This window comes from Mastigoproctus giganteus, chromosome 1, assembly GCF_048544385.1.
Source record: "Mastigoproctus giganteus isolate SK-2022 chromosome 1, ASM4854438v1, whole genome shotgun sequence".
Classification (NCBI taxonomy): domain Eukaryota; kingdom Metazoa; phylum Arthropoda; class Arachnida; order Uropygi; family Thelyphonidae; genus Mastigoproctus; species Mastigoproctus giganteus.
The window spans coordinates 53,182,808-53,209,598 of NC_143575.1; the positions used below are offsets into that span (position 1 = coordinate 53,182,808).

Here is a 26,791-nt window from a genome sequence, read left to right on the forward strand (position 1 = left end):
TAGAACATGCATTGAAGAAAATGAAGAATCGGAAAGCCCCGGGGGAAGATGAAGTTACTGTAGAGTTGTTAAAATTGGGAGGAAGAGACATAACACAAAAACTGGCAAGGCTCTTCACAAAGTGCATTAGAAAAGGTGTGATGCCTAAGCAGTGGAATAATGCAATCATAGTTTTGCTGCATAAGAAAGGAGATAAATCAGAAATTGGAAATTATAGACCAATTAGCTTGTTATCCCATATCTACAAGTTGTTCACAAGGGTCATTACTAACAGATTAGAAAGAATACTTGATGAGAATCAACCGAAAGAGCAAGCTGGCTTTAGGACAGGATTCTCAACTATGGATCGCCTTCACGTAATATCACAGCTAATGGAGAAAGCAAATGAATATAAAACACCATTATGCCTGGCATTTGTGGATTATGAAAAGGCATTTGACTCCATACAGCATAAGGCAATGTTTCGGGCACTGGAAAGACAAGGCATAGATACTCCATATATTATGATTTTGAAGAAAATATATGAGAGTGCTACATCCTTTATTAGACTAGACAAAGACAGTAGGAAATTTAAAATCGAGAAAGGAGTTCGACAAGGAGACACAATATCTCCGAAGCTGTTTACTGCTGCCCTTGAGGAAGCTTTCAGAAGATTAGACTGGTCGCAGAAAGGAGTCAATGTGAACGGAGAGTACCTAAACCATTTACGATTTGCAGATGACATTGTGGTCATAAGCCACGATCCCAAAGAATTAGAGGAAAATCTTAATCAGTTATGCACAGTTAGTAAGGATTTTGGACTAAAGATGAATATGGCTAAAACAAAAGTAATGATGAACAAGTATGCCATGGAAAGGGAAATAATGATTGAAGGAGCAGTAATTGAAAAGGTGGAGTCATATACTTATCTGGGACAAGTTATTAGCTGTAATAATGATAAATGGCTGGAAGTCAAGAGAAGAATAAATTTTGGATGGATAGCATTCAGGAAATATAGTCACATACTGAAGAGCAATATCCCAGTTTGTCTGAAACGTAAAATAATGAATCAATGTATACTCCCCACCATGACTTATGGAAGTGAAACTTGGGCACTCACCAAAAGAATGGAAGAGAAGCTAAGAACTACACAGCGAAGAATGGAACGAATTATATTGGGAATCAGACTGTTAGATAAGAAGAGAAACACATGGATTAGGCAGCAAACTCAAGTAAAGGACATTCTTATCAAAACTAAAGAACTAAAATGGTCTTGGGCAGGACACATAGCTCGAAGACATGATGACAGATGGACTAAGAAAATAACAGAATGGTACCCAAGAGGAGCTAGAAGAAAACCTGGAAGACAAAGGCGGAGATGGATAGATGAAATTCATGAGTTTTTGAGTAGTAAATGGATGGCCAGTGCTCAAAACAGAAGGAACTGGAAAGTTGCTGGAGAGGCCTTCATCCTGCAGTGGATTGAAAATGGCTGATGATGATGATGATGGATTAGACAGCAAACAAAATTAAAGGACATTCTTATCAAAACTAAAGAACTGAAATGGACTTGGGCAGGATGCATAGCTCCAAGACATGATGAAAGATGGACTAAGAAAATAACAGAATGGTACCCAATAGGAGTTAAAAGAAAACCTGGAAGACAACAACAGAGATGGACAGATGAAATTCACGAGTTTATGAGTAGTAAATGGATGACCATTGCACAAAACAGAAAGAATGGGAAAGTTGCTGGAGAGGCCTTCATCCTGCAGTGGATTGAAAATGACTGATGATGATGAAACATAAAAACAGTGTGTAGGCCTCAGAAAGAAATTCAAATAATAGATGTATCGTTTCAAAATAAAACCGTTTTACATGCTGAATGTTTCTTTGCACATTTTATCAGCCGACCGGGCTAGCCGGGTGGGTAAAGTGTCTGCCTGGCAACCCAAAGGTCGCGGATTCGAATCCTGCTTCGGGCTTGGATCAAAGTACTGCAAAAACCTTGGGAGGTGCATTATGGCCACAGAAGCCGATACACCAACAACTACCCAAAAAAAAAAAAAAAACCATTTTATCATAGAATGTAACCTTTCATTGAGTTGTGCTAATCATGCAAACATATTGTTCAGATATAAGTTTCCTGAATGAAATAGCGAAGAAGTATGAATGGGGAAGAACAAAAGCATAGGCTTTGTTAGTGAATTGCACAGAGAGGGAAAGAAGAGGTAGTGATTTTGAAACTAGAAAGAGGAAGTAATGGTTTTGAAACTACACAGGACAGTAATCAGAGGGATTCCAAGCTATATCCCATTATGGTCACGTTTCCTAATAAAAAAAAAAGTTGACAAATCAAAAGTGACTTGCTATCAGTGCCAGATTTGGAGGGTGATTACAGTATTGGGCATCTCCTTCAGAACAACCTGCAAGTATGTGAAATTCTTTTAGAAAACTGTTTGGCACTTAATTTCCCTGTTAAGGTAGACCTAAAACCTGTAGTAGCACAGCATATCCAATTCATGATCTAAATGATGTTTAGAAAAAAGACAAATTAATGAACCCCTGAAGGAGTTGGAAAAGAGCTTAACATTTTTACAATTTCTCATAGCATTTCCAAGTATGACAGGATATTCAGCCAGGTAAAAGAAAAAAAAAGTACTTCAGCTTAGATCATCTCTTTCTAATGAAACTTTGGAAATGCCCTTTACAAATTTGTTTTTGCCAAATGAATGTTTGCTGGAACAACCTACATCTCGTGTTGTGGAAGGTGGTAGGTGAATAAATTTAAGAATTAGCCAATGATTAGAGGGAATAGACAAGAGATGTGGTGGGTTTTTTTTTTACTGTTGCTGTATAAGCTTTCTTCCTTGTATTATTTGCTGCTACTAATACTAATATTTTAACACATTTTTTCTCTGTATGTGCATATATTTTAATTACCGAAATTAGAGAAGTACTCCCATAGTTTCTGCTGGTGACAGGAAAATAATTCCAGGTATTGAAATAATTTTATTCATATAGATTAGAAAAAGCCTTAAACAATATTAAAAAAAAGTGTATGCAGATATGAAATACAAAAATAAATCAGTGAACAAAAGCATGGTAGCATAATATTCTTATTCTGAAAATTGTTGCTGCTATTATTATTACTACTCTGCAAGTTTTTTATGAATATTGTTATATTGCTTTTCAGTTGCTTTTTCTTCACCCGAGACTTTACACAGGGTGACTAAAATATGGGTAGTTACTATGGCACTATACAGGGTGAACCAAGCATTCTCTCTCTGCACAGAATGATTTGAAGTTGACTTGTGTGAGAAATATTATGCGGTATTGTCAGATATACTTGAGTAAATGCATTCCTTACAGTCTTTCAGCAATTTTCTGTTGTCCTGTATCATTTTTTTGAGACAGATTCTTTAAGTATACAGCCAAAGCAGTTTCATATATACAGTTCAAATAAGGTGTCTGCTGATGTTTTAAAATCTTATAGTACATGCTGATATCTCTTATTTGTGTTTAAACTAATTGTAGACATAGTTTTAATAGATGGCAGCACAAAAATAGCTTTGAAAATCAAAGGAAGAGGAGGAAATCACACTGGATATTGTTGGCTGATTTAACTCCAAAAGAGCTAAAATTCTCTGGAATTCATGATGAAATAAATATGGAAATAAACTGATGAAATTGAATTAAATGATAAATAAATAGATATATAAAGGATATTTCTGCAGTAAAAAAAATTATAATTAAAATTTATAATTTTACATTTTTTTTTACAATTTTTTAATGATTTTTTCAAATAGGGTTTTTTTTTTTTTTTTTTTTTTTTAATTTCTGATTTGATATTTTGGCAGTGATTTAATGTTAGTTAGTCAGGGTCAAAATAAAGGAAAAAATAATACAGTAGACTAGATTTTCAAGGATAGATGGTAAAAATAAAATCCCAGATAATCGATTTCCCAATTAATCCAAAAATATCGAAAAATGTTCAGCAACATACCTAATAAATATGGCGATAGATAAAAAAAAAAAAATTTACCATGCACTACTTGCATGGTAAATAAACACTACTTGCATGTTCAATACAATGTGTGCATGGGTATAAAAACATAACTATAGATAATGATGAAGTATGCTTGCATCAGCCACCAAAGGCTGCCACAATAATTTTCACAATATTTTTTACAAGTTTTGTTTTAACTTAAAAAATCTATTGATAACTTTAAAACATGTTTTGTTTTTAATGTAATATTTTATATTTTAATTTTATGAAAAATAAGAGATAAGCAAAAATCAATTCACTTAAAAAATACGAAAGTATAGAAGATTGTTTTTTATCTTTTGCAACTTTTTGACGATTGCCGCTTTGAATATTTCTTAAATTCTGCCAGAACACTATCGTTTTGCTGCTCCAGGAAGTCAAGAAGTGCTTGTGCATGGTACACTGTGGCTAAATTTTTGTGATGATATCAACTCTTCTTCTTCATCTTCAGGTTCACCATCATTATTTAGTTGTGGTGTAGTAGTCATTACATGATATAAAATTTCTTCATCATTTAGTACTTCATGACAAGCTAAATCTTTGTCAGAATTAAGCCAATCATGAATTGATTGCTCATCGACATCCCCTTTCCCCCTCATTTTGTTGCAAATTTAGTAACATTTGTGGTACCAGATCTTCACAGTTTTCTTCAAATCCTAGGAATCCTTCATCATTTCCTGGTAAAATTTTATGCCAAGACCTCTTTAAGGTTATGCTTTTTATTGATTTCCATGCTGCTGAAACTTCATAAATTGCATCCAGTACAGTCAGGTTTTTCAAAATGTCAATAGTTAGACATTTCCAATACAATCCTGTTTCATTGGCATTGTAAATTTTATCCGGCACAAGTTCATTGGTTTCAATAAATATTTGAAACTCACTGGTGAATTCTTGGGCAGCCGGTGCATCAATACTTAATTGATGCCGTGCCTCTGTTCAAACCATGTCAACCAGGGAGAGATTGCTTCTACAGGGATGGGATACACTTAAATAGAAAGGGTGCAAGAATATTTGCTGATGCTATCGAGGCAGTATTAGGTGGGTCGGAAAACTGCTAGCTTGGGGGGAGACAAAGACCAATAGATTGACAGTAGCCACTGGCAGAGGTGAAAGAGATTCTTGCACTGCTTCTATTAGAATGAGCAGAAGCCTGAAAAACAAGATACATGGTATTTCAGAGACTGCTGGGAGCCATTGTGGTACAAGTAAACACATGGGTTGTGTTAGGGTAGCTAAGAATAGAAACAGGTGCAGGTATACTTGCGTGTACACCAATGCTAGGAGTTTAGTAAATAAATTTGATGAATTTGAGGTATTGCTCAAAACATCGAAGGCAGATATTGTTGGGATATCAGAGACGTGGTGTCACACAGATATAAGGGATGCGGAACTGCAATTTGGGGAGTACAACGTCTACAGAAAGGATAGACAGGATAGGAAGGGGGGAGGTGTTATGCTATTAGTTAAGAAACACATAAAAACCAAGGAAGTGAAGCCAGTCGACATCGCTGGACAGTGCAGTGTGGAGTCAGTTTGGTGTGACATAAACATTGGGAGATCAAAATTGAGAGTAGGAGTGTGCTATAGGCCTAATGACTCTGATGAGTATAATAAGGAACTGTACAGGGAAATAGAGTGGGCCAGTAAATCAGAGTGTCTTATAATGGGAGATTTTAATTTCCCAGATATTGACTGGAATTTGGGGGCTGGATACTCACACACTAGCAGGGCTTTTGTGGATTTATTGGATGATTGTTTTCTACATCAGCATGTTCGGGAGGCAACTAGAGGGAGTAATACTCTTGATTTGATTATCAGCAGTGATTCTTCATGCATTAAGAATCTGCAGATAAATGAACCACTAGGTGGCAGTGATCACAGTGTGCTGAAGTGGGATTTACTCAAAGAGGTAACTACCATTAGGGGTAAAGGGAAGGGTTATTGCTTCCGTAAAGGCGACTACGATGGACTGAGACAGTATTTAAATTCTATACAGTGGGACCAACTGATGATGTTACCAACAGCAAATTCAAAATGGGAAGCATTCAAAGAACTTATCTTGGAAGCTACTAGGCTTTACATACCAACTAAGAAATATTGTTCAAGGTTTAGGCCAAAATGGATGTCAGATGAACTAATGAGGCATATGGCAGAGAAGAAAAATGCATGGGATACTTACAAATTAACACATGACACAGAAGCCTATGGTAGATACAAGTTGATATGCAACCAAGTTACAAAGGAGGTTAGGCAGGCGAAGGCAGATTACGAGAAATCCTTGGCAAGGGATGCAAAGAAAAACAGCAAAGAGTTCTTTACTTATGTAAACTCTAGAAGGAAAGGGATGAATCAGATTGGTCCACTTGATATTGATGGGTCAAGTGTTGATGATCCTGCTCAGGTGGCTAACAAACTAAATGAATATTTTGCATCGACATTCACACATGAGGAGTTATTCAGCGAGGGGAATGCCAGAGGTGTATTCAACTCTAGCAGTAAGTTACAGAATCTTGAAATAACTGGGAGTAAAGTGGAGGAGAAACTGTTGAAGATAAACACAAGAAAGGCACCCGGGGTGGATGGGATCTATCCAGTTATATTAAAGGAGGCAGCAAAGGAAGTAAGCAAACCCTTAGCCATAATTATGAGAGCTTCCTTGGACTCAGGGGAGGTACCCATAGACTGGAAATGTGCAAATGTGACCCCAATTCACAAAGGAGGATCAAAGGCTGACACAAGTAATTATAGACCTGTGAGCTTAACTTCTGTTCCAGGAAAATTAATGGAGGCACTGGTTAAAGACGCACTGCAGGATCATTTAGACAAGACTTCAGTTATAGCTCAGACACAGCATGGTTTTGTTAAGGGGAAGTCTTGCCTGACCAACTTGATTGGATACTATGATGCAGTCACAAAAGAACTGGATGCAGGGAATAACTTTGATATTATATACTTGGATCTTAGAAAGGCTTTTGATACTGTTGCACATGGAAGACTGCTACACAAATTGGAGCAGTGTGACATTGGAGGCAAATTGCTGCTATGGATAAAGGGGTGGTTGAGGGGGAGAAGACAGAGAGTGGTAATCAATGGACACTGCTCATCGTGGACTGATGTTATTAGTGGAGTCCCTCAGGGCTCAGTGTTGGGTCCATTATTGTTTTCTGTATTTATAAATGATATTGATGATGGTATATCGGGATTAATGTCCAAGTTTGCAGACGATACAAAGGTTGGCAGGGTTGTCAAGGACACTACTGACACTATGCTGCTGCAACAGGATCTGGAAAGGTTGAGCAGATGGGCTGAGAGGTGGCAAATGAAGTTTAACATTGACAAATGTAAAGTACTACACATGGGAAACAGCAACCCCAGAGCAACGTATCAACTCTGTGGTACAACACTGACAGTGGTAGAGAATGAAAGGGACTTGGGGGTGGTTGTGCAGGCAGATATGAAGTTCTCTGAGCAGTTCAGACGGGCTGCAAGAGTAGCTCATGGAGTATTGTCAATGATATACAGGAATTTTTCCAGCAGGGATAAGGAGGTGATTATTGCATTGTATAAGGCGATGGTCAGGCCACACCTAGAGTACTGTATACAGGTCTGGAGGCCTCATTTCAAGAAGGATGTAGAGCTGCTGGAACGAGTACAGAGAAGGGCAACAAGATTAGTGAATGGAACAAAGGGGTGCTCTTACGAAGAAAGGCTTAAGTTTTGCAAATTACAGTGTCTGGAGACTAGGCACCAGCGAGGTGATCTGATAGAGGTGTATAAAGCCTTGAATGGTTTAAGCATGCTCAATGCTGATGGGATTCTTCCTCTAGCTCAGAATAATCACCTGAGAGGGCATAAATTCAAATTGAGGAAAGACAGTTGTAGGATAGATGTGCGGAAATTTGTCTTTAGCCAGCGGGTGATTGGTTGGTGGAACAGACTTCCATCCCTTGTGGTGGAGGTTGATAGCCTAAATAAGTTTAAGGCTCAGCTGGACAGGTATTTTGAACGAACAGAGGGGTGAAGTGGAAGTGGTTTTTTTTTTTTTTTTGGCTGATGCTGCATAAGCTTGCTTTCTTGCATCAAATGCCTCTACTAATGCTAATGCTAACCACCCAGAAGATACGGTAAATCATCCTGCAATTTTAATTCATCAAAAACAATTTTGCCTTGGCTCTTCTGCTGTTTGTTAGCTAAACCACAACACCATTGCCTTGTCAAGGTCCTCATTTGTAGACTGTTTCGTCGTTTTTCTGATAGTCATGCCTTTAATGCTATCAGATGTGCTCGCAAAATCTAATAGCTTCCCTTTGTTTTTTACGATGTCACATATGGTTCGGTCACCAACATTATAATGGATGCCCTGTTTTCAAAAATTTTGAATAATTTCAAGTTTTTGTTCAATTGAAAGCACAACTCTTTTGTGTTTACCCATCACTTTCACAATTTATAAACAAAAAAAAATATATATACAAAGTATATACAATAAGACTCCCGTATCCGTGGGGGATACGTTCCAAGACCTACCGTGGATGGCTGAAACTGTGGATATAAGCTAACGCCTGCTGACCCCATGTATAACATGATTTTCTTGAACATACATACGCATAATAAAGTTTAATTGATAAATTAAACACACAGTAAGACATTACCAACATTAAATATGGTAATAATAAAGTACAGCAGACTCTCGATTTACCGGGAAGCAGATTAACCAGGACACTTCAAGACTCCAAATTAAAAAAATAATAATAAAAAAAAAAAACCCAGAAATCATAAAATTCAAGTAATAACTAGAATAGGTATAAACAGATGTTTTGCAAGTCGTAAATAAGTGACAAGAACTGGCATTATAAGTCATCATTGGGAGATTAGTGTACCTCTATCTTGCAACCCCCGCTGTCTTCACACCTATGGCTCAAAACAAAACAAAAAAAAAAAGAGAGACCAAATGTTTAGTTTGATTTAGTGCATCGTGTCGACTGTTGTGTTCTGTCACACTGAAAAAGAACAAATTTTGTTTCGTTATTTGTCAGGGACGTCGGATTTTTTTTTTTTTTTTTTTTTTTTTCTTTTGTTTAGAAATCGTGAAAATGATGGGAAAATGCAAGAGTTGTGCTTTCAAATTAAACAAAAACTTGAAATTATTCAAAAGTTTGAAAACGGTGCATCCATTAAATCTTTAAAGAACATTATAATGTTGGTGACTAAACCATACGCGACATTGTAAAAAATAAAGGGAAGCTATTCGATTTAAAATCAACATCGTAAAATATAAAGGGAAGCATAGTGTTGTGTTGGACACATGGGTAGTAAGCGCTAAGTTTTTTTTCCATGATTAACCACGGGTAACTGAATCGGTGGATACACGGACACAACCGTATATATTTATTATTAAAAAAATTTCAACATCCCTGACATATAACAAAGCAAAATTTGTCTTTTTGCCATGCGGCAGAACAAAATAATCCACACGATGCACTAAAATAAACTAAACATTTATTCTCTTTCTACTGTTTTTTTTTTTTTTTTTTTGAGCGGCAGGTGTGAAGATAGCAAGATTTGCAGGAATAAGTACATTCATCTCCCAGTCACAACTTATTATGCCGCTTGTTGTTTTTTACAAGTTGCAAAACATCTGTTTACCTATTCTATTTATTACTTGAATTTTATGATTTTCAGTTGTTTTTTTAAAATTTGGAGTCTTGAAGTGTCCCGATTAATTCAATCCCAATAAATTGAGAGTCTGCTATATTTAAAAGAATTTAGGCATTCATTTTTACGAATTTTACAAAGATTTTATTTTTACAAATATTTAAAACTTGCTTCACATTGTTGTATGGAAAATTCACTAAATTCTGATAGTGGGTTATCATGTGAAAAGTGACCAGCACCCCTTAACTTTTCTCCTCCTCCTCCCAAGGAGGTTAAGTGGTTTTAGTAAATTTGTCAAGCTTCTGCCTTTCAATTTTTCCAAAAAACTTCGTTTGGGAATTATTGAACAGGATTTCACAGTGGACAAATGTACCACCCTGCTGAAACCAAAAATGGTCAAAGATATTTAATCTTTCTAGCTGCAGAATAAATTAATCAATCAACATGGTCAGAATGTTTTAGAAATGTTTATTTCCATTATTTTTGCATCACAGTAAATTGCGAATTTGTTTTAAAACAAACTTTCCATATTATATGAGCTTCTGAAAAACTTCTGAAAGAAACTAGGCACATGCTTGACTTATTTTTTGTAAGTTAGCATCACTTAGCTCATTGACAAACACAGGCTTGAAATACTTAAATTTAAGATCATCTTTCTTGTGCCTTAGCAGTGTGGTTTTTGTAATACCAAGTTTAGATTATTTTTTTCATAGTGACTTCCTGGTTATGTTCTCAACTGATTCAGCATATGTTGTGCGTTCCTATTCGTTTAAAGTGAATATTTTGATTTTGTACTTAGTAGATGCTTAACCACCTTGAGAAGCTCTTTTAGTTTTTAACATTGTTATTTAATATGGTACATTACTAAACTAAGAGGATTCATTTTGATAAATGTAATATAAAGTTCTCAATTTTTAGCATGCTTTTCAAACATTCTATGTTGTCTTCACCATTGATGTTCATATATAAATACACTCAGTATGAATATGTAATGAGTCCTTGCTGCTGATGTTAATCAAATTTTTATAGATTTGGAAATGTTTCCCTGTGCATGTAATTATAAATTGTATTAGTTCCCCAATTTAGTAACTTAGTTTAGTAATGATGTTTGCTATAGGAGCATGCTCGTAATGCTTGCACAAAACTACATTCTTGTGGCCATATGTGTGGTGGAATTCACAATGAAAATCCTTGCTTACCTTGTCTACATGGTTGTAGTGGAGAATCTGCTGGACTGAAACAAGATGCTGATGACATGTGTATGATATGCTTCACGGAAGCCTTAGCTTATGCACCTGCCATACAGGTAAGCTTTCAAACAAATCAGTGCGACATCCCAGTAAATAATTTTAACTTTTCACCTTTTCATTTCTCCAAAGAAATTAATGAAAATTACTATTTATTTAATTGTGTAATAATAATAAAGTGATAAATTATTCAGTATACTTTTTTTCTTAATCACTTTTCTCAGATCATTTGGTGTATAGTCAGTTAATTGCTGAAATATCTGACAAGTGCCCATTATATATAGCTTAAGATTTTGGGCTTAATCAAGTTTTTTATAAAGGCAGTGAAAAATAAGAGAAAATATTATAGATGACAATGAATTATTCTTGTTGATTTTTTAGTTGAGTTAATGGTGTGGAAGAAAATTTTTATGTTTAGTTTCACAATATATATATCTGTAAATGAAAGAAGAGAAATATTGAATGCCGTGTGGGCTTGGGGAAATATCATGGGAGGGAACCCTACTTTCCTTCATCAGGTCTGCTAATTATGCCCTGATGGAAAAGAGGGCTTTTAAGAATCCCTCTGTTCTCTTACAGGATTTAACCCAAACCTCTCCAAATTTAAGAGACTGTGTCACCTGTTGGAGATTATAAATTATAGCATATCTATAATGATATACCAAATGAAACCAAACCAATGTGGTTAAATAGCTTTTGAGTACAGTCTGCTGTCATCTTGCAGAAATTCAATGCAAAGTGCAGACAGTGTATGGCCATTTGTGTGTTCCAAAAACATCCTTAGTTCCCTGTATAGCCAAACAAAATCAAGACCATTACAAAATGATGGAAGATATTGGAATATTCATCTTATCATACAACACAGATCTCATCTACTGTGATTTTTATTTATTTAGGCTACTAAAAGTCACTGAAGGTATTTTGATTCTAGTTGGATGTTGGAATGCAGCAGGCTACCTCCAGTTTCATTAGCAGTTGAAGGAATTCTGTGAGGAAGGAGTCATGCACTTCATGAAACAACAGCATGCACATTGCAGACAAGTGCAATCAAACAGGTTGCTTTTGGAATTGCCTTATGTAATGTGTATTTTCTCTTCTTTTACTTAGCATCGATTACACTGTTCAGCAAAAAAAAAACATCTTTTGCTTCGTGTTAAAATTCATGGTAATTCTTGTAAATTTGACATTGCTGAATTCAAATATGGCAACGATATTGCTGTAACGCCCACCAAGTTTAAAGGAGAAGGGATTAAAATAAAAACTAAGTTTATAGTAAAAATAGTTTCTTATATTTTAAGAAAATGTTACATACAGTACTAAATATTGAACAATGGGTTTTATTAACCTTATTCTATTTACAAAAATGTTTATCTGATAACAAAACACTTATTTTGTTGTTTTTTGCCTTTTATAATTGTTCATTGGTGTCTCCCATATGAGAGTCCAGCAGTAGTCTTCCAACATATTTCGACTCCATTTTCCCTGGTGTTTTTTTTTTTTTTTTTTTCATTGGAGAAAAATCTTGGTGGAACCTTTCACCATGTTCAAGGAGACCACTCCCAAATTTTCAGGAAAAAAGTCTAAATGGGAATGTAGGGAATGAAGCTTTAACAACATGCTGCATCCCAACTCTGTGCACTAAAATTAGCTCATCCACAATTTCACTGTAATTTTTTGATTTTTCATTGACTAAAACGTTCTGGCAGAACTTTTTTAGTCAATTCATTTTTGAATGCCTTCCAGGCATTTCTGTAGTATTTAATTTTTTAATGAATTTCTCATCTTGGAATAGCAGTTTTTGATTTGAGTACCCACAAAAATTCCCTCTTTTATCTTGGCCTCACCGATTCGAAGAAACTTTTGCCTCAAATAGGAAAATCCTTCTCCTTTTTTGACCATTGCTTTTTCAAATATTTTTATCAAACCTAGCTTGATGTGCAACGGAGGTAAGTAGATTTTTTACTTATCCACCAAAAGGAGGATGTGCTAAATTGTTCTGGCCTGGTGTAGTTTCTGAATGGTCCGGCCTTATTTTATTTTTTTTTTTTACCCTGTAGTGGCGATCCATTGCTTGGCTGTCCCACTTGCATAAAAAGCAGCAGTACTTAGTGTATCCACTTACATCCCAGTCAGCAAAACTACCACTTTTAGGTCAGCATGATATTCCATTTTTATTCTCGATAGCATATTTTTTGCAAAAGAAGCTGTGGGTTCTCATACGTTTCCTTCATGTGAACTGCATAGGCCAGTCGTATAGATGGATACTTATTTCCATTTTGGATTAAAAGTGCTTTCAAACTGACCTTGGATGAACTGATGAAAAGCTTCCACTACTCAGGAACATGCTCCAGATGTAACTCTTTCATTAATTCCTGGACATCATTACAGTAAACCAAAGCACCATCCATGGAATAATAGGTCACTATGTTAGATTGCCTCTTCCTATAAAAAGACACCTTGACACCCTTTTCAAGATGGTTCCACTGCTGAAACCATGATTCTAGTAATTGAGCCTTGGTTTTGGAGAGGCCCAAATCTCTGAACAAATCATTCAAATTCTGCCTGAATGATTAGATGCAGCTTTGCAGTATCAAGAGTTGAAAAGTCTGGATCTGTACTCATTCTTGGTTCTGCATATTCTGGTGGCTTTGGCACTGGCATTGTATCATTGTGAGGAACTAGCCTTAGAGCAGAAGGTATGTTGGGATACTCTACTTTTATGCTTGGATTTTCCAGAAAAATTCAGAAATATTGGTCATGCAAGAGTAAAAATCATTTATGTGGTCTCGAGGTTCCCGCCATATCGGTGGAACAGCAAAAGGCATCTATTTATGACTACCTCTAAACTAGCCTGTTAATGTCATTGAACATGAACTACAGGAAATTTTTGGAGCCCATACTTTATCTTGATCTCCAACCTTACATCCAAAATAGAGTTCATAGGTTTTTCTCACAAGTTGTGAGAAAAACCTATTGTGGCTTCTGCTGTGATTTTAATAACACTTCTCCGCAAATGTAGCAAAAGCTATTAGGCTTATTTCGGCAAGAACACAACATATTTCATGTATGGTTGAGATATGTGCACATAAGAACACAATTACAAAATTGTAGATTTGTATTTCTAATTTAAACACAGTTCACATTTACACTAATGCACACAACACTTTTTTGAAAACATTAATTCACTAAAACGTTTGTTCGCTTTGTTCACCACTCACTCTCTGATGGCCCCAAGTGTCCAAGCAGTTTTTCCCAAGTGATATATAGAGTGATTTTGTTCTGTTTAATTTCTAGTGCCTTTATTATTATCAGTTCATTGTGAGTTGTTCTGTACTTAACAGACTTTTAGTGAGAACCCAGAAAGGAAAACCACTTTTCTTTTCTTTGTGTGTTTATTAGCTTTCTCACTAACCAACTAACTTCTCTAGCCGCTTGGTCACTAGATGGCAGAATAGAAGAATAGTGCCATGACTTGCCAAACTTTTTGGTAATACACTCTCTATCCACCGAGCCTGTGGGCAAGTTATCACTATTTCTAATTCAAAGATATTTGGAATCCATCCCAATTGCAGTCGTTTAAGCAGTTGGAATCCAACTGTTTAAGCAGTTGGAATCCAACTGCTTAAACGACTGCAATTGGGAGACCTCCTGATCGAAACAGCTTCCTCTAAACATTCTGAATGGCTGCTAAAAACAGACGTTTGGCAGGCTGCCAGTATCTGTCACTCCCCGCAACACCTTAAATTCATCTAAAGGTGTTATCACAGAGTGGGACCTACTTACAGTCTCTGAGGAAAAATTAGTTCAAGAACTTAGCAGTCAAAAAAGTGATCAGTGCCAAATGAATAATGACAAAAAAAGATGGAAATCTCACTCCTACTAGATCCATCATCTTAACATTTAGCACTCCAGAATTTCTATCCACAGTAAAAGCTGCTATTTAAACTGCCGAATTCGTCCTTACATCCCAAACCTGATTTGTTGCTTTAAATGCCAGAAATATGGCCACTCTCATCAGGCATGCAGAGGGGATGCCATCTGTCCAATTTGTGGTTCAAAAGACCATACATAAACAGATTGTTCAGCCTCAACTCTTTTGCCCCAACTGCAAAGGAAGCCACCCTGCTTTTTCCAAATCATGCGAAATGGGGAAAACTGGAAAAAAAATCCAAAAATATAAAATTGAACATAAAGTCACATATCCTGAGGCATGCAGACAGGTTATGTTGACCATACCTGGTAGATTCTATGTGTTTCACACTCAGAGCTATTCGTCAACTGCAGTTCAAACGTGTGTCAATTCCACCCAGCACTTCTCTTGCTAACTGGGTTAAAGCAACCTTATCAACATCCGGAAAAGACACTCCTAAAACTAAAACCAGTGAAGCCACTAACACTCCAGTCAGTATTCCAGCTGATACTCCAGTGGTCTCGAATGACATAGGAAAATTGAAAACTGCTAAAAATTCTAAAAATTTCTGGCAGAACTTTTCAGTCGATAAAAAATCACAAAATTGCAGTGAAATTGTGGATGAGCTAATTTTAGCCCACAGAGTTGGGATGCAACATGTTATTAAAGCTTCATTTCCTACATTTCCATTTAGACTTTTTTCCTGAAAATTCTTCAATACCTGATATTTCTTCAATGAAAAAAAAAAAGATACCAGGGAAAATGGAGTCCAAATATGTTGGGAGACACCAATGGACAATTATAAAAGACAAAGAAAACAAAATAAGTGTTTTGTTATCAGATAAACATTTTTGTAAATCGAATAAAGTTAATAAACCGATTGTCCAATATTTAGTACTATATGTGACATTTTCTTAAAATATATGAAACATCTTTTACTAGAAACTTAGTTTTTGACTTTAATCCTTTCTCCCTTAAAATTGGTTGGGTGTGTTGTATCAATATGGTTGCCATATTTGAATTCAGCAATGTCAAATCTACAAGATTCAACCCGAATTTTAACAGGGAGCAAAAAAAATGTTTTTTTTTTTTTTTTGTTGAGTGCATGTAAAAAAGAGTATAAAAGTAAAGAAAACAAAATAAACTAAGGTAACTGGTAACCACAATAAACATGAAGAAAAGTTAATATAATAACATTTCTGTATGTAGTAAAACTATGGGGAATAGAGAAAAACTTTAGAAATAGAGAATAGAGAAAAAGGTAAATGAGAAATTATAGCCTTCAACAGCAGATTTGTGACGGGGTGAGGAACTGGAGAGCTAGGAGGATAACTCACTGTGCCCAGTTTCTCTTAGTTTTCTTCAAATCCCCTTCCCCTACAAATTCACTGTTAAAATCTACAAAAGTTAATATAATATTATATTAAGTACTCTTCATAGTATTTATTGTGGTTAAATTATTTTATTTTATTTACTTTTACGTTCCTGTCTACATGCATTGAAGAAATTATTTACTTTTCTTTGTATTCTGTGCTGTGCTGTCTATTGATACATACTTTGTATAACTCACTAGAAATTATAGCTGTCCTGTACACAAGAAACATATCTGTATCTTCATGCAGAGTAGCAATCGATCTTTCATATCCAAAAGTAACTTTACATAATCACTTGTATAACAGGCCCTGTGTGTCGAGCAATTTCTAGTGATTGAGCAAATTTATAGTGATATGTAGCACTTTTTTTCAGTTAATTTTCCCAAATTAAGTTCAGTTCTTGATATAAACATATAGTGCCTGAAGGACAAGTAGCCTAAGACTCAGAAAGAAACTTTTGTTGTTCTTTGCTTTTTTTCTTTTTAACTGTAACCCAACTACCACACTAATTCTCAGCTAGTGGTACTGCTCTTGCATCCTTGTAGTGGAGTTGGAAATCTGGGAAGTAGAAGTAAAGCTAATTACCTCCCCTCCCCAATTCCCAGCATTGAAAGGAGCAAACCATAAGTAATAGTAACTGTGGTCCAGAAATTGGCCCAAACTAACCATAGAAATGAAGATAACAGTACCACCACCACCACCACCACCACCACCAGCAGTGCAGTTTGAAAATTAAGAACTGAAACAAAAATATGTACAGCTCCAACATGCAACATACAGGAAAGGCTTGAAGTGTAATTGTAATACCCAAATCAGTTGAATGGCTTAGGTCAAGAGACATACTGATAGAAACTATATATACAAAACATTCTGAAAGATTTACAACTAACTGATTTTGGAGAGCCCCAGGCATGGTACCCCTCCCCATGTGTGCAAAAAGAAGTAATTTCTAAACAGAGATTACTCCTTCTGACAGAAGTGGAAATACTAGAACTGAAAGAACAAGTGATCATAGGAGTTAAAAAGGATCTCCATTAAGAAAGATAACAACACAGTACAAACTCCCACATCCATCAAAGTAGGTTACTTAAATGTCAGATCAAAACATATTCAAAATTCATTTCAGTGCTATAAATGTCAGAAATTTGGGCATTCTGGGGAATACCTGTATGTGTGCAAAGTGTGGCTCAAAAGAACACAACAATCAAGGTTGCATTGTCTTCCAGTTCAAATGCTTCAAAACATGCAATCTCTGGAAAAGGAGAAAGCTACTCAAAAATTATAGAACATGAAGTAACATAAAAAAAAAAAGCAATCCTCACAACCAATACAGACAGGCCCACTTAAACTGAATTACCAAACATTACCAATCCAATGAAGTATATGGTTTTTTGAGCACTCATTTAGAGTTCTTGCAGCAACAAGGTGGAAGTAGACTACTGTAACCTGCTCCAGTTTTATAGATCATTATTAAGATTTAAAATAGATTACAGTACACCATCTACAACTGAACTCAACTAAGTACTTTGCGCTGGCGGGATACAGTCCATTATAATACCATTTGCATTGCCTTGAGGGCACTAATTTGCATTGCCTTAAGGGCTTTGAGCATTCCTTTACAGTGCTTGAAGCAACAAGATGGAAGTAGACTAGCATTAGCATTAGTAGAGGTATATTAGCCCCAGGGGCTCACATTGGTGAGTATGGGCTTGGCACACCCAGGGGTCCTGAGCTGGATATCATCATTCTTATCTTTCTTGGTGATTCCTTTCTACTTCTGTCAATCTCTCTCTCTCTCTCTCTCTCTCTCTCTCTCTCTCTCTCTCTCTCTCTCTCTCTCTCTCTCTCAGGGTAACTCGGGGCATTTTTTTTTTTTTTGGCTGGCGCAGCATAAGCTTCAGGCTTCCTTGCACCATATGGCTAATAATAATAATAATAATAATGATGCAAGAAAACAAGCTTATGCAGCATCAGCCAAAAAAAAAGAAAAACAACCACTTCCACTTCACCCCTCCGTTCATTCGAAATACCTGTCCAGCTGAGCCTTAATTTTATTTAGACTATCAACTTCCACAAACCAAGTACCCGCTGGCTAAAGGCAAATTTCCGCTATCTATCCTACCTCTGTCTTTCCTCAATCTGAGTTTATGCCCTCTCAGGTGATTATTCTCAGCAAGAGGCAGAATCCCATCAGCACTGAGCATTCTCAAGCCATTTAAGGCTTTATACAGCTCTATCAGATCACCTCGCTGGTGCCTAGTCTCCAGACACTGTAATTTGCAGAACTTAAGCCTTTCTTCGTAAGAGCAACCCTTTGTTCCATTCACTAATCTTGTTGCCCTTCTCTGTACTAGTTCCAACAGCTCTACATCCTTCTTGAAATGAGGCCTCCAGACCTGTATACAGTACTCAAGGTGTGGCTTGACCATTGCCTTATACAAGGAAATAATCACCTCCTTATCCCTGCTAGAAAAATTCCTGCATATCATTGATAAGACACCATGAGCTACTCTTGCAGCCCATCTGCTCAACCTTTCCAGATCCTGTTGCAGCAGCATAGCATCAGTAGTGTCCTTAACAACCCTTCCAACCTTTGTATCGTCTGTAAACTTGGACATTAAGCTTGATATACCATCATCAATATTATTTATAAATACAGAAAACAATAATGGACCCCCAACACTGAACCCTGAGGGACTCCACTAATAACATTAGTCCACGACGAGCAGTGTCCATTGATTACCGCTCTCTGTCTTCTCCCCCTCAACCACCCCTTTATCCATAGCACCAATTTGCCTCCAATGCCACACTGCTCCAATTTGTGCTGCAGTCTTCCATGTGCAACAGTATCAAAAGCCTTTCTAAGATCCAAGTATATAATATCAAAGTTATTCCCTGTATCCAGTTCTTTTGTGACTGCATCACAGTATCCAATCAAATTTGTCAGGCAAGACTTTCCCTTAACAAAACCATGCTGTGTCCGAGCTATAACTGAAGTCTTGTCTAGATGATCCTGCAGTGCTTCTTTTACCAGTGCCTCCATTAATTTTCCTGGAACAGAAGTTAAACTCACAGTTTAACTTCTGTTCCAAAAGGTCTATAATTACTTGTGTCAGCCTTTGATCCTCCTTTGTGAATTGGGGTCACATTTGCACACCTCCAATCTATGGGTACCTCCCCTGAGTCCAAGGAAGCTCTCATAATTATGGATAAGGGTTTGCTTACTTTAATATAACTGGATAGATCCCATCCACCCCAGATGCCTTACTTGTGTTTATCTTCAACAATTTCTCCTCCACTTTACTCTCAGTTATTACAAGATTATCTAGCTTACTGCCAGCGTTAAATACACTACTGGCAATCCCCTCACTGAATAACTCCTCATGTGTGAATGTCAATGCAAAATATTCATTTAGTTTGTTAGCTACCTGAGCAGGATCACCAACAGTTGAACCATCGATATCAAGTGGACCAATCTGATTCATCCCCTTCCTTCTAGAGTTTATATAAGTAAAGAACTCTTTGCTGTTTTCCTTTGCATCCTTTGCCAAAGATTTCTTGTAATCTGCCTTTGTCTGCCTAACTTCCTTTGTAACTTGGTTACAGATCAACTTATATCTGTCGCAGGCTTCTGTGTCACGTGTTAATTTATATGTATCGGATGCATTTTTCTTCTCTACCATATGTCTTATTAGTTCATCTGACATCCATTTAGGCCTAAACCTTGAACAATATTTCTTAGTTGGTATGTAAAGCCTAGTGGCTTCCAAGATTAATTCTTTCAATGCTTCCCATTTTGAATTTGCTGTAACATCATCAGTTGGTCCCACTGTATAGAATTTAAATACAGTCTCAGACCACCGTAGTCGCCTTTACGAAAGCAATAACCCTTCCCTTTACCCCTGATGTTAGTTACCTCTTTGAGTAAATCCCACTTCAGCACACTGTGATCACTGCCACATAATGGTTCCTCTATCTGCAGATTCTTAATGCATGAAGAATCACTACTGATAATCAAATCAAGAGTAGTACTCCCTCTAGTTGCCTCCCGAACATGCTGATGTAGAAAACAATCATCCAATAAATCCACAAAAGCCTTGCTAGTGTGTGAGTGACCAACTCACAAATTCTAGTCAATATCTGGGAAATTAAAATCCCCCATTAAAAGACTCTCTGATTTACTGGCCCACTCTATTTCCCTGTACAGTTTCTTATTATACTCATCAGAGTCATTAGGCCTATAGCACACTCCTACTCTCAATTTTGATCTCCCAATGCTTATGCTATTCCCAACTGACTCGTCACTGCACTGTCCAGTGATGTCGACTGGCTTCACTTCCTTCGATTTTATGTGTTTCTTAACTAATAGCATAACCCCTCCTCCCTTCCTATCCTGTCTATCCTTTCTGTACACATTGTACTCCCCAAATTCCAGTTCTGTGACACCACGTCTCTGATATCCCAACAATATCTGCCTTTGATGCTTTGAGCAATACCTCAAATTCATCAAATTTATTTACCAAACTCCTAGCATTGGTGTACACGCAAGTATACATGCACCTGATCTTTTTCTTAGCTACCCTAACACAACCCATGTGTTTACTTGTACCGCAGTGACTCCCAGCAGTCTGTGAAATATCCTGCATCTTGTTTTCCAGGCTTCTGCTCATTCCAATAGAAGCAGTGCAAGAATCACTTTAACCTCTGCCAGTGGTTACTGTTAATCTATTAGTCCTTGTATCCCCCCCAAGCTAGCAGTTTTCCTACCCACCTAACACTGCCTCGATAGCATCAGCAAATATTCTTGCACCCTTTCTATTTAAGTGTATCCCATCCCTGTAGAAGCAGTCTCTCCTGTTAACAAGTACAGACCAGGCTGAAAAAAATTCTACCCCTTGAGCCTTTCACAATGTTTCCAGGGCCGAAATGATCGACAAGCCTCTCATCATATACTCCCTCCTATCATGTCTGGGCAGAATTGCAGACACTTTCAAATTCAACCCTAATTCACGGCTTTTTTTCAACAGTGACCTGTACTTGTTAAGTAATTCTGCCAGTCTCCTACTCTTAATATCATTAGTGCCAACGTGTACAACTATATCACCTTTTGTGCCCTTAAAAGATGATATCCGCTCTACAATGTCATCAACCTTTGCCCTTGGCAGACATACCCTGGTCCTGTTCCACCTATCCTTTTTACGAAGCATGTTCTCTGTTTCCCTGACAATAGAGTCACCAACAACTACTAGTTCCTGTGGGACCAGCGCATTCTGCCTTGGGGGTTGCCGCTGTGTTGCGTGATGACCAAGTGCAAGCTCTGGCGTTGATGTGGGCAGCTGAGAGCTTGATGGGCCCTCACTTTAGATCCTTCGAGGGCATTCACCCTGTCCTTCAAGCTCTCATATAGGCCCATAACAACACTGAGTTGTCGCCTGATTTCGTTACACTCCTTGCATCGCGCACACACACACACAAAGACATCCCCCATGGCAATATCATGTCCCGTACCCGATTGCTCCACAAACATCATGCAAGCAGTGCATTTTAAAAGGCTGTGATTTAGAGGGCAACTGTCCCCCTCAGTTCTCCCCTGAGCCACAGCACTCCCATTAGCTTGAGCCTTTTGCTTTGCTGCTCTGGTCTGAGTCATGATTTCGATTTAATTTCTATAAAATTTCAATTTCAGGACTACTGTAACCTGCTCCAATTTTATAGAGCATTATTAAGATTTAAAATAGATTACAGTACATCATCTACAACTGAGCTCGACTAAGTACTTTGTGCTGGCTGGATCCAGTCCATTATAATGCCATTTGAATTGCCTTAAGGGCTTTGAGCACTCATTTAGAGTGCTTGCAGCAACAAGGTGGAAGTAGACTGCTATAACCTGTTCCAATTTTATAGAGCATTATTAAGATTTAAAATAGATTACAGTACACCATCTACAACTGAGCTCAACTAAGTTGTTTGTGCTGGCTGGATCCAGTCCATTATAATGCCATTTGCATTGCCTTAAGGGCATACCAAACAGTGCCAGTATATGATCTATTTGCCAAACCCACAAGTCTCTATTATCTATCAGAAGGAAACAATTAATGCTACAATATGCATACAAAATAAGATCCTTGCCAGAACATCCAATATGATGAATAATGTTCACACCACATGGAAACCATGTATCAAGCTCCTCCCACTATCTGTAAACTTATGAATGTACATATTAAGGAACTCCTCCAAACCTTAGGCCTCCAGTTAGAAAATATAGCCTTGACATCAAGACTGCCCTTACTGCCATAGTCTTTTACATACTTGGATTGCTGACAATTGTGTAGCCAAATCAGTCAAATCCTATAATATTAATAACTTTCAGGTATTAACTGAGACAAACAGGACAAGCTATTCCAGATCAAACCGAAATTACAAACATGGTTGACAAGCTTGAGATCATGCTTATAGGAAGTCACTCTATTAGCCAAACTCCAAATAGGACACCAGACATCACCCACTCTTACCTGTTCAAATGAACCCCTCGCATGTGTGATACAGGCCTGACAGTTATACACCCTATTAGAATGCCCAACTTTCACAAAAGATCATCAGACAACCTTCGCTACCAATCCAATACTCTTGAAATCCTCCTGCCTTGAAACACAAGGCAAAACAATATTCAAGATATATTCTGTTTCACCAGATTGAACATTTATCACTCATTTGAATACATGATTTATTAACAGACAAGGTGCAATCAGTAGTATGATTGCCACCAAAATCAAACATAGCATTGCCAATAACCCCAAGTAGAGTACACTATAGCCTATTTGCTGATGTACTGTAAAAATCCACAAACTTGCTGGGCAGACTATCCAATTTTACAAAACCCAATTATTTATATACATAAAAACAGAAACTGATTCAGTCTCTCTTTCATACACACACACACACACACACACACTGCAGCTTTATAAAAGCCTTAAGATGACAAACAGGCTCACCAATATTCAGTCTTTTACCTTTGCAATAAATAATAGAAAGTATCACACTGACCACTCCAATGACTCATTTATAAAGCCTTAAGATGACAAACTGACTCACCAATATTCAGTCATTTATCGTGTTTGTTTTACTTCCAATGTATATTCTGGTTGATCATTCATATATATATATATATATATATATGTTGAATGGAATAACAAGAATGTGCTACTAAAGTGGAAATAAGAAGATTGAAAAATGGGGAGGTAGTGTAGTTCAGGCAGTCAAAGGTAGCAAATGCTAAACCCATGGAGAATAAAGCGAGTTGTGTGTGTGTATATATATATATATATATATACACACACACAACAGACTCTCGATTTACCGGGATCAAATTAACCGGGACAGTTCAAGACTCCAAATTTAAAAAAAAAAAAAAAAAACCAGATATCATAAAATTCAAGTAATAACTACAATAGGTATAAACAGATTTTTTTCAAGTCGTAAATAAGCAACAAGAAGTGGTGTTATAAAGTCGTAATTAGGAGATAATATACCTATTACCTTGCAACACCCACTGTCTTCACACCCGCCACTCAAAAAAAAAAAAAAAAGAGAGAGAAGAAACGTTTGGTTTGTTTTAGTGAGTCACGTCGATTCTTGTGTTCCGCAGCACTATAAAAAGACAAATTTTGTTTCGTTATTTATGTCAGGGATGTTGAAATTTTTTTTATAGTAAATATTTTTTTTGTTTAGAAATTGCGAAAATGATGGGTAAACACAAGAGAGTTGCACTTTCAGTAAAACAAAAACTTGAAATTATTCAAAAGTTTGAAAATGGTGCATCCATTAACTCTTTAAAGAACCATTATAATGTTGGTGACCAAACCATATATGACATTGTAAAAAATAAAGGGAAGCTATTAGATTTAAAATGGACATCATAAAAAATAAAGGGAAGCATCGTATTGGACATGCGAGAGCGCATGGTAGGTTCTTTTTTTTATTTTTTATCTATTGCCATACTTTTTACGTAGATTGCTGAACATTTTTCGATACAGTAAGTCCCCGACTTACACAACTTTGGACTTACGTAAATTTTTTTTCGCCCATTTTTTTTTTTTTTTTTAGGATCATAAAATATCCTGGAGCAATATGGCCTTAGTTGCTAATGCTCCTAAAAACCAAATAACAACAACAACTACCTGGTTATAATAGATTGCGCTAACAGAAAAGACAATTAAACCGGAAAGTGCAAATTGTTTTTATGGTAGTGACCACCAGAAATGTGCTTTAGTAAAATGTGAGCTTGTGTGGGGTGATAATAGTGAGTTTTCACCTTAACCATGTGAAGTTCTTTACAGAAAATTTCATTTTGATCATTATCATGATGCCGACTGAGAGAATAAGTGACAGTGGTACTAGTAAATCTACCAACAAAAGGAAAGCGAACAATTTGGATCAGAAAATTAAAATAATAAGGATGTATGAAAATGGTCAAACATTAACAAATATCGTGCCAAATTCAGATTTGTCAATAATAATATAGTGGCAATATGTTATTAGTGATTCCCGAGTTACTTATGTAAAAGTCGACTTACGTAAGAAGTCCTGGAACATATCTCTTATGTATGTCGGAGACTTCTGTATTTTTGGGTTAACGGGAAATCAATTATCCGGGATTTTTTTTTATCATCTATCCCAGAAAATCAAGAGCCTACTGTGTATGTGTGCGTATGTATATATATATATATGTATATATATATATATATATATATATATATATATACAGCAATACCTCGGTTAGCACGGCTTCAAACAGCACGGGTTTCACTATAACACGGTTTTCAATTTAATCGGTCAAAAATTTACTGTACATATTAAACTCATTCAATAGCCTAGATACGTACTCTACATATTTGCTGATTTCTTATAGCCTAGGAATGCATACATATGTGCTACAGTGCCAACTCTGTTGTCTCACATGCACGTGCCAATAGTTCTCCTCAGGTAATCACCAGTAACGTGCAACAGTGTTCAGTATTCTTAATTCCCTTCTGAAAAGACGACATGATAGCTTTTCAAACTTTTCATTGCACAATTTATTTTTTTCCCCTTTAAATACAATTGAAAATATATTTGCATCTTGGCTAGAAATTACTGCTAACAACATGCGTTCTGGTTGGCAGCATATTTTGCCCTATTTGGCAAATTATTTCACTGGTTTTGAATCACGAATTCAGACAATTGCCAAAGACTTGGGATTTTAAACTTTTTGACACTGCCAATGTACATGACTACATTAGCTCACATGCAAATGACTTAGATTAGCATTAGCATTAGTAGAAGCAAGCTTATGCAGCATCAGCCAAAAAAAAAAAAAAAAAACTTCCACTTCACCCCTACGTTCGTTCGAAATACCTGTCCAGCTGAGCCTTAAATTTATTTAGGCTATCAACTTCCACAACAAGGGATGGAAGTCTGTTCCACCAACCAACTACCCGCTGGCTAAAGGTAAATTTCCGCACATCTATCCTACATCTGTCTTTCCTCAATTTGAATTTATGCCCTCTCAGGTGATTATTCAAGGCTTTATACACCTCTGTCAGATCACCTCGCCGGTGCCTAGTCTCCAGACACTGTAATTTTCAAAACTTAAGCCTTTCTTCGTAAGAGCAACCCTTTGTCCATTCACTAATCGTGTTGCCCTTCTCTGTACTTGTTCCAGCAGCTCTACATCCTTCTTGAAATGAGGCCTCCAGACCTGTATACAGTACTCAAGGTGTGGCTTGACCATTGCCTTATACAAAGGAATAATCACCTCCTTATCCCTCCTAGAAAAATTCCTGTATATCATTGATAAGACACCATGAGCTACTCTTGCAGCCCTTCTGCAGTGCTTAGAGAACTTCATATCTGCCTACGCAATTACCCCCAGGTCCTTTTCATTCTCTACCACTTTCAGTGTAGTACCACAGAGTTGATACGTTGCTCTGGGGTTGCTGCTTCCCATATGTCATACTTTACATTTGTCAATGTTAAACTACATTTGCCACCTCTCAGCACATCTGCTCATTCTTTCCAGATCCTGCTGCAGCAGCATAATGTCATTAGTGTCCTTAACAACCCTGCCGCCCTTTGTATCGTCTGCAAACTTGGACATTAAGCTTGATATATACCATCATCAATATTATTTATAAATACAGAAAACAATAATGGACCCAAGACTGAACCCTGAGGGACTCCACTAATAACATTAGTCCACGATGAGCAGTGTCCATTGATTACCACTATCTGTCTTCTCCGCCTCAACCATCCCTTTATCCATAGCACCAATTTGGCTCCAATGCCACACTGCTCCAATTTGTGCACCAGTCTTCCATGTGCAACAGTATCAAAAGCCTTTCTAAGATCCAAGTATATAATATCAAAGTTATTCCCTGCATCCAGTTCTTTTGTGACTGCATCATAGTATCCAATCAAATTGGTCAGGCAAGACTTTCCCTTAACAAAACCATGCTGTATCAGAGCTATAACTGAAGTCTTGTCTAGATGATCCTGCAGTGCTTCTTTAACCAGTGCCTCCATTACTTTTCTCAGAACAGAAGTT

At 36.9% G+C, this 26,791-nt stretch overlaps 1 protein-coding gene across 4 annotated transcripts in view; it reads left to right on the forward strand.

The window, feature by feature from the left end:
- The window catches only part of hiw (MYC binding protein highwire), a 1,043,263-nt gene that overhangs the window by 968,917 nt on the left and 47,555 nt on the right, over positions 1–26,791 (forward strand). For all 4 annotated transcript variants that reach the window (XM_090372846.1, XM_090372865.1, XM_090372875.1 and 1 more), the window contains one exon: positions 10,797–10,985. In XM_090372846.1, coding sequence (XP_090228972.1) covers positions 10,797–10,985 — 189 coding nt within the window. The remainder of the gene's footprint in view (positions 1–10,796; positions 10,986–26,791) is intronic.